The 9,286-nt window shown below is 43.3% G+C and overlaps 1 protein-coding gene across 1 annotated transcript; it reads left to right on the top strand.

Annotated features, from left to right (window-relative positions):
- Positions 1–2,859: 2,859 nt before the first annotated feature.
- Positions 2,860–8,877, top strand: LOC117970162 (uncharacterized). Its single transcript, XM_059018871.1, has 5 exons — positions 2,860–2,942; positions 4,159–4,346; positions 7,825–7,902; positions 8,117–8,287; positions 8,695–8,877. Exons 1-5 carry the CDS (start codon positions 2,882–2,884, stop codon positions 8,875–8,877), a joined length of 681 nt encoding a protein of 226 aa, XP_058874854.1. The 5' UTR covers positions 2,860–2,881.
- Positions 8,878–9,286: the final 409 nt, after the last annotated feature.

The following is a 9,286-nucleotide window of genomic DNA, read 5'->3' as shown; positions in this document are numbered from 1 at the left end:
CCACTGAGCCGATTCTGACGCTGCGTATGCCGTCACAAGGGAAACTGACCAATGAGAAGCGAATATTCGTGACGCAGCGTTTTAAAGATTCTGAATATCAGAATATGACGTAGATTTCATTTAAAAAGACTTAAATCCTGTCCATACTTGAATTATTTGAAGCAATATATTTATAATTTAAAAATCCAGCGCTTCTAGAAACAGATTGAGTATGTAAATATCTTTTTTTTAACCTAAAAAGTTTCTAATAAATGTTACCGTTCACGGTCGTGTGTGTTTTGTGACGGATAAATTCACAATTCTGTTTTGTTTACAGCGCTAAATTAGCCCTCAAACACACAACCAGCTAAGCTGTAGCATCGGTTTCAGGGCAATTTATCGACATATTTAACATACAAACTAGGAAAAAATGTCGCGGACAGAGAGAGATCGAGGCTGTGAGAGAAGGTAAGCGCATTAAAAATAAGGGAATTGACCAAAACATAAAAAAGATTAGATTAAACCATAATCGATAAAATGATAACGGCAGTAGACTTTGTCAACACACAAAACATGTGTAATAATATTTAGTTATTATAATCATGTATTTCTTAGCTGACGCCCTTATCCAGGGCGACTTACAATTGTTACAAGATATCACATTATTTTTACATACAATTCCCCATTTATACAGTTGGGTTTTTACTGGAGCAATCTAGGTAAAGTGCCTTGCTCAAGGGTACAGCAGCAGTGTCCCCCCCACCTGGGATTGAACCCACGACCCTCCGGTCAAGAGTCCAGAGCCCTGACCGCTACTCCACACTGCTGCCAGTGAGAGGTTTCATTCCTGTTAGGTTGTGATATATAATATAGACCTCACTGAGTTTTCTATTCAACGATATTTTCTTAATATAATATTAATGGCTACTTTTAAATGCACCGTTACGTAGATCGCTTTAATGAATATCTGTTTTCATATCAAGACAGGCTAAAAGAATTGAATCTATTCAGTCTTGAACAAAGAAGACTACGCGGTGATCTGATTCAAACATTCAAAATCCTAAAAGGTATAGACAATGTCGACCCGGGGGACCTGAAAAAAGAAACAAGGACCAGGGGAATGGAGATTAGATAAAGGGGCATTCAGAACAGAAAATAAGAGGCACTTTTTTACACAGAGAATCGTGAGGGTCTGGAACCAACTCCCCAGTAATGTTGTTGAAGCTGACACCCTGGGATCCTTCAAGAAGCTGCTTGATGAGATTCTGGGATCAATAAGCTACTAACAACCAAACGAGCAAGATGGGCTGAATGGGGCCTCCTCTCGTTTGGAAACTTTATTATGTTCTTATGTTCTTATAATCTGAGGGAAATAGTTTGAAATCCTGCAAACATTTGAAAAGTTTCTGACGTTAACGTTCTGTCGAGAGTGCTTTTTTAAAGATTACTTTAGCAATTGTAAAAAATAGAGTTCCCTTTATTATAACGGTGTCTGTCAAACATCTCCGTTGTTTTCATATATATGTTAGAGTTTCGTTAGCAACCATCGACCGTAAAGGAGGATCACATTGAGATCAGAGCTGAGTTTTGAGAGGAATTCGATTATTTCGTTTATCCCTTTGTTCAAAACTAAAAGAAAAAACATTTAATTTGTCCATTTATAAAGCGTTCAGTGAAGCTCTCATCCCACTGTGATCTTGGTTTGAAGCAAGATCGAAATAGGATCAGATTTTAAACCGAGACTGCGCTCAAGATCCGCTCCGATCCTTTTAGAGCAAGCTATTACGTCATAGGATCCAGATCGGAGACGTGGTTGACTCTGAAGCGATTCCGCGATATCTCCGAAAGGGGGCGGAATTACCCGAGTTTTATTTATTTCTGTATTGGTATATTTTGCAAAACCTCGCACTTTGATCACGAATTCACATAACGTACGAGTCACTCTCTGTGCTTTACAATGCTTCCCTATGCTTTACCAGACCTCTCTGTGCTTTACAATGCTTCCCTATGCTTTACCACACCTCTCTGTGCTTTACAATGCTTCCCTATGCTTTACCACACCTCTCTGTGCTTTACAATGCTTCCCTATGCTTTACCAGACCTCTCTGTGCTTTACAATGCTTCCCTATGCTTTACCAGACCTCTCTGTGCTTTATTACACTTTGCTGTGCTCTAACTGTGAAAAACTTTTTTTATAAGGGTTAGTTTACTCTCTCCCCTCTCCTCTCCCCTCTCCTTTATCGCCTCTCTCCTGTCTCCTGTCTCCTCTCACCTCTCTCTCCTCTCTTCTCTCTTCCTCTCTCTCTTCTCTCTTCTCTCCTCTCTCTGCTCCTCTCTCCCCTCTCCCCTCTCTTCTCACCCCTCTCCTCTTTCCCCCCTCCCTCCTCTCTCCTCTACAGCACCTGAGAAACAGCATTCTTGGCATACAGAGGGAGTGACTCAATGACTTCCAGTGAATTCAGACACACACACACACACACAGACAGACAGACACACAAACACACACACACAGACAGAGACAGATACTGTGGGACACTTTGCACTGCCAGCTTTGTCTCTCTCTCTCCTCCCCCTCTCTCTTCTCCCCTCTCTCCTCTCTCCCCCTCCTCTCCTCTCCCCTCTCCCCTCCTCTCGCCTCTCTCTTCTCTTCCCTCCTTCCTCTCTCCTCTCCCTCTCTTCTCTCTCCTCTCCCCCTCTCTCTCTCCTCTCCTCTCTCCTCTCCCCTCTCCTCTCTCCCCTCTCCTCTCGCCTCTCCTCTCTCCTCTCCTCCTCTCTCTTCTCTTCTCTCCTACCTCTCTCCTCTCCCCTCTCTCTCTCTCCTCTCCCTCTCTTCTCTCTCCTCTCTCTCTCTCTCTCTCTCCACCCTCCCTCTCTCTCTGTGCAGATCCTCTTGTTTTTAGGTATGTATCTACACTTGTCTCCTCTGATTCAGTCTGGGCTGGCTGGCAGTATGATGCATCTCGGTAAGTTATTCATTCATGTATTGCTCAGTTTGTTCTTGCAAATCAATGGAAATGACGTCACAGATTCGGACTCTCTGTGCTTTACAATGCTTCCCTATGCTTTACCAGACCTCTCTGTGCTTTACAATGCTTCCCTATGCTTTACCAGACCACACTGTGCTTTACAATGCTTCCCTATGCTTTACCACACCTCTCTGTGCTTTACAATGCTTCCCTATGCTTTACCAGACCTCTCTGTGCTTTACAATGCTTCCCTATGCTTTACCACACCTCTCTGTGCTTTACAATGCTTCCCTATGCTTTACCAGACCTCTCTGTGCTTTACAATGCTTCCCTATGCTTTACCACACCACTCTGTGGTTTATAATGCTGTGTTTCATTACACTGCGCTGCTGTCACTGTGTTTTGTTTCTGTTTACTCACAGTTTTCATCTCTGCCAGCTGATTTGAATATAGTCGCACTGGGATGAGTCAAGACTTGTACCAACATTCACCACAAGCCCTCCTCTCCACTCCTCCCTCTCTCACTCCTCTCCACCCCTCTCTCCTCCTCTCTCTCTCCTCTATCTAGTTATTTATCAGCTTGACACATCATAAAAGTGTTGCCAAAGTTAATGTAGTAAATGTTTAAATATAATGTATAGTGTCTATATATATATAAAATGTGTTGATGTATAGTTAATGTACAAGTCAAAAAGTTTGCCATTGAATTTACACTGAAGACGTTGAGAAAGACTTCTAGTGGAAACGTTTGCCATTGAATTTACACTGAAGACGCTGAGAAAGACTTCTAGTGGAAACGTTTGCCATTGAATTTACACTGAAGACGCTGAGAAAGACTTCTAGTGGAAACGTTTGCCATTGAATTTACACTGAAGACGCTGAGAAAGACTTCTGTCAAAGTTTTCCCATAGTAAAAAACACAGCAAAGTGTAATAAAGCACAGAGAGGTCTGGTAAAGCATAGGGAAGCATTGTAAAGCACAGAGAGGTCTGGTAAAGCATAGGGAAGCATTGTAAAGCACAGACAGGTCTGGTAAAGCATAGGGAAGCATTGTAAAGCACAGAGAGGTCTGATAAAGCATAGGGAAGCATTGTAAAGCACAGAGAGGTCTGGTAAAGCATAGGGAAGCATTGTAAAGCACAGAGAGGTCGGGTAAAGCATAGGGAAGCTCTGGATACTGGTTCAATGTAACGGGTGCTGTTTGTTTGACCAGGGGTTCGCTGGCTGGAGTGGCTCATGATTCTGCAGCTGTCCACACTGCCTGGGCTGAGCGAGGGGCGCCCCCTGCTGGTCTGGACGAGGCACGACCGCTCCGTCTCGCCCCACTGCGCAGAACACGACAGGAACAGCAACGCGGTGTCTCTGGTGCAGGCCAGGATCCGGGGCCTGCAGCAACAGATCGTGAGTAACAACAATCCGCTCTCACCCTGCCACTGTGTGTCTGTCTATCTGTCTGTCTGTGTGTGTGTCTGTCTGTGTGTCTGTCTGTCTGTCTGTCTGTCTGTCTGTCTGTCTATCTGTCTGTCTGTCTGTTTGTCTGTCTGTGTGTCTGTCTGTCTGTGTGTCTGTCTGTCTGTCTATCTGTCTGTCTGTCTGTGTGTGTGTCTGTCTGTTTGTCTGTCTGTGTGTCTGTCTGTCTGTGTGTGTGTCTGTGTGTCTGTCTGTCTATCTGTCTGTCTGTCTGTCTGTGTGTGTGTCTGTCCGTGTGTCTGTCTGTCTGTCTGTCTGTCTATCTGTCTGTCTGTCTGTGTGTGTGTCTGTCTGTGTGTCTGTCTGTCTGTGTTTCTGTCTGTCTGTCTGTGTTTCTGTCTGTCTGTGTTTATGTCTGTCTGTGTTTCTGTCTGTCTGTCTGTGTGTCTGTCTGTCTGTGTTTATGTCTGTCTGTCTGTCTGTGTTTCTGTCTGTCTGTGTGTGTCTCTGTGTGTCTGTCTGTGTGTCTGTTTGTCTGCCTGTGTGTGTGTCTGTGTGTCTGTCTGTGTGTGTGTCTGTCTGTGTGTCTGTCTGTCTGTCTGTCTGTCTATCTGTCTGTCTGTCTGTGTGTGTGTCTGTCTGTTTGTCTGTCTGTGTGTCTGTCTGTCTGTGTTTCTGTCTGTCTGTGTTTATGTCTGTCTGTCTGTGTGTCTGTCTGTCTGTGTTTATGTCTGTCTGTCTGTCTGTGTTTCTGTCTGTCTGTGTGTGTCTCTGTGTGTCTGTCTGTGTGTCTGTTTGTCTGCCTGTGTGTGTGTCTGTGTGTCTGTCTGTGTGTGTGTCTGTCTGTGTGTCTGTCTGTCTGTCTGTCTGTCTATCTGTCTGTCTGTCTGTGTGTGTGTCTGTCTGTTTGTCTGTCTGTGTGTCTGTCTGTCTGTGTTTCTGTCTGTCTGTGTTTATGTCTGTCTGTCTGTGTGTCTGTCTGTCTGTGTTTATGTCTGTCTGTCTGTCTGTGTTTCTGTCTGTCTGTGTGTCTCTGTGTGTCTGTCTGTGTGTCTGTTTGTCTGCCTGTGTGTGTGTCTGTCTGTCTGTCTGTGTTTATGTCTGTCTGTCTGTCTGTGTTTCTGTTTGTCTGCGTGTGTCTGTCTGTCTGTTTGTCTGTCTATCTGTCTGTGTGTCTGTTTGTCTGCCTGTGTGTGTGTCTGTTTGTCTGTGTGTGTGTCTGTCTGTGTTTATGTCTGTCTGTCTGTCTGTTTGTCTGTCTGTGTTTATGTCTGTCTGTCTGTCTGTGTTTCTGTCTGTCTGTCTGTCTGTCTCTATCTATCTATCTACCTTTGTGACTGATTCATTTGAAGACAACAGCGCTTTGTAGTTTTCCATCTACTTAACCAAAAACTGACAAGCTGAAAAATGCGACATTTCGAAATCTAACATGAAATAATGCTGTACTACAATTTTGGCTTCTGGTAGAGTTTTTTTTTGGAGATATCATTTTGTCACACGCACGCACACACAGAAACTAATTCAACACTGTATGCAAATACTCCGACTCAAAGACTCGCTATTTGATCTCCATTCAGCAGCCTGTCTTAACAAGTAAGCCGTTTATACTGGTGAGATGTGACATACTGGTTCTGTGAAAACAAAATATCAAAAATGAAATGAATACAGCATGGAATTATGAATAATTACAGCATCAAAGATTTACACAATGTTAGATATAATCTCTCTCTCTCTCTCTATATATAATCTCTCTCACACTCTCGCTGTAACTCCCCTGTCGCAGTTCAGGCCTTTTATTCATTATATCGAGGGTTTCCTTATAAAGAAAGGACGACTGGAGTAAATTAACGACAGGAGATTATGAATTAAAGCAGAATTTCTCTTTAAGAATTAAAAACGCGGGACCGGAAACTGAACTTTTTATAAAAAAAATTAATCTTGACGCGATTTTTTCAAAGTGGCCCCAAATCTTAACCCAACATGACAGAATCCGAAAAACAATTTTTTTTTTTCCAGGTCAACCAGGCATAAACAGTTTTCGTTGTATTTTTTATTTTTTTTTTGGTAATCAATTTTGATAAATTGTAATTACGAGAGAGAGAGAGAGAGAGAGCGCGTGCTTATAGTTATGTTTTGTTTTTAAGTTTACATACCCCAATGGAAAGTTTCTCTAAAACAACGGATTTTAGGGAAATAAAAATCATTCGTAGCCTTTGTGGAGGAGCCAAGAAAAGTCGACAATTATTTATTTCGACAATTTCTGCAAAACTCCTTAAAAATGCTCCTTCAAAAGTATTTTAATTTTTTTGTTTATGTTCCTGTGTGTTGCTACTGTTAACGTAAGGCGTGTGTTTTATTTATTTATTTATTTTTTTAAACATTTTGACCACTTTTTAAAACTTTTAAATTACATTCCACTGCCTCAAAGATGGCTTCCGGACTACATTTCCCATCATCCTCCTGCTCACATATGTAACGAGATGGATTTACCAGCGAGCAGGAGGATGATGGGAAATGTAGTTCTGAGAGATCCCTGGGAAGCCAATAGACTCGGTTTCAACTGTGTATTATAAACACATTTCAGAGGGCTGGATCGCATCAATATCAGGGTCTAGTGCTGTATATTATAAACACATTTCAGAGGGCTGGATCGCATCAATATCAGGGTCTAGTGCTGTCTATTATAAAGACATTTCAGAGAGCTGGATCGCATCAATATCAGGGTCTAGTGCTGTATATTATAAAGACATTTCAGAGGGCTGGATCGCATCAATATCAGGGTCTAGCGCTGTATATTATAAAGACATTTCAGAGGGCTGGATCGCATCAATATCAGGGTCTAGCGCTATATATTATAAAGACATTTCAGAGGGCTGGATCGCATCAATATCAGGGTCTAGTGCTGTATATTATAAAGACATTTCAGAGGGCTGGATCGCATCAATATCAGGGTCTAGTGCTGTATATTATAAAGACATTTCAGAGGGCTGGATCGCATCAATATCAGGGTCTAGTGCTGTATATTATAAAGACATTTCAGAGGGCTGGATCGCATCAATATCAGGGTCTAGCGCTGTATATTATAAAGACATTTCAGAGGGCTGGATCGCATCAATATCAGGGTCTAGCGCTGTATATTATAAAGACATTTCAGAGGGCTGGATCGCATCAATATCAGGGTCTAGCGCTATATATTATAAAGACATTTCAGAGGGCTGGATCGCATCAATATCAGGGTCTAGTGCTGTATATTATAAAGACATTTCAGAGGGCTGGATCGCATCAATATCAGGGTCTAGTGCTGTATATTATAAAGACATTTCAGAGGGCTGGATCGCATCAATATCAGGGTCTAGCGCTGTATATTATAAAGACATTTCAGAGGGCTGGATTGCATCAATATCAGGGTCTAGTGCTGTATATATTATTCAGTATATATTCATAATGAGTAATATTTTCTCTGTTTCAGAAAACAACGTGGGGTTCAGGGCTCCTGTCAAGACTGCCCTCCCAGCCCAACGTAACAGCACTGTGGGACAGGAACAGAGTGAGTTCACCTTCTATACACTCCTGTTCTCTCTCCTCTCCCCTCTCTCCTCTCTCCTCCTCTCCTCTCCTCTCTCCCCACTCCTCTCCTCTCTCCCCTCTCCTCTCTCCTCTCCCCTCTCCTCTCCCCTCTCCCCTCTCTCCCCTCTCCCCTCTCCCCTCTCCCCTCTCCCCTCTCTCCTCTCTCCTCACTCCTCTCTTCCCCTCTCTCCCAGGTCTCAGTGTCTCACAGATTCTCAGTTCTGCTCCAGTATCTCAGTCACACAGCCTGGCTGATGGGACTCTCGGAGGCAAGGAAACTGAAAGACATTTTTGGAGAGAGAGAGTCTGAGGTGAGAGGGATCACAGCGGACCTGAAGAACCTGGAGGCGCGATACAGAGTCCTGGTGAGCAAAAAAACACTAGCCCTAACACTAGTACAGTATTTCATGTTAGATTTAAAAATGTCACATTTTTTAATTATCTGATTTCTCTTTCACTTGTATTTCATGTGTCTTTGTCGCCCTCTGCTGGGCTGTATGCTGGTACTGCACCTCTAGTCTGACTACACTAAAGTTTAACTTGTGTCGTGTGTCTTTGTCGCCCCCTGCTGGACAGCATGCTAGTACTGCACCTGAATCTGATTCTCTTAAAACTTATATTTCTGTAGTCTCACTATTGTAAAATGTACCTTGCATTTTTCATGCGTGTCTTTGTCGCCCCCTTCTGGACAGCATGCTGGTACTGCACCTGAATAAGACTCCTCTGAAGTTACAATTGTATTTTTTATGCGTGTCTTTGTCGCCCCCTGCAGGACAGCATGCTGGTACTGCACTTGAAGACCATTCCAGTCCAGGTGAAGTTTCCGGGCTCGGTTTCCCATAACGAAGTTTTCCATTCCTGGAGCAGCACCCTAGCAGACTTGGAGAGGCTGACGGGACAAATCGGACAGGACTTCGAGGAGCTGAGACCTCCGGAGTGTCGGGAGGAGAGATAGAACACACGCTGTGCAGTATTTGAACCCGTGTTTCCTTTTCCTCAAACCTCTGTCCCAGTAAAGGGAAGTGTGTCATTGTAAGAGCGTTTTAGCTCTGTCGCTGTGAAATAAATAAATAAATAAATTATCACTTTTTCGAAGGTGTGATAACCAGGAACGAACAGCAGGGGGTGCTGTGCTATGCACTAACGCACAGCTGCCTGACTTTTTTTTTCAGCTGACCTCTCTGTGCTTTACAATGCTTCCCTATGCTTTCCCAGACCTCTCTGTGCTTTACAATGCTTCCCTATGCTTTACCACACCTCTCTGTACTTTACAATGCTTCCCTATGCTTTACCAGACCTCTCTGTGCTTTACAATGCTTCCCTTTGCTTTACCAGACCTCTCTGTGCTTTACAATGCTTCCCTA

Source organism: Acipenser ruthenus, unplaced genomic scaffold, assembly GCF_902713425.1.
Source record: "Acipenser ruthenus unplaced genomic scaffold, fAciRut3.2 maternal haplotype, whole genome shotgun sequence".
NCBI lineage: Eukaryota > Metazoa > Chordata > Actinopteri > Acipenseriformes > Acipenseridae > Acipenser > Acipenser ruthenus.
The sequence above is the reverse complement of the archived record's forward strand: the minus strand, read 5'-3'. Positions and strand labels throughout refer to the sequence as shown.

What these genes read in the sequence shown, in the direction of transcription:
- LOC117970162 (XM_059018871.1), top strand. Translation starts at nt 2,882, where the DNA reads ATGTATCTACACTTGTCTCCTCTGATTCAGTCTGGGCTGGCTGGCAGT. An exon ending in TGGCAGTATGATGCATCTCG is followed by an intron (nt 2,943 to 4,158) that starts GTAAGTTATTCA and finishes TTGTTTGACCAG; the next exon opens with GGGTTCGCTGGCTGGAGTGG. An exon ending in CACTGTGGGACAGGAACAGA is followed by an intron (nt 7,903 to 8,116) that starts GTGAGTTCACCT and finishes CCTCTCTCCCAG; the next exon opens with GTCTCAGTGTCTCACAGATT.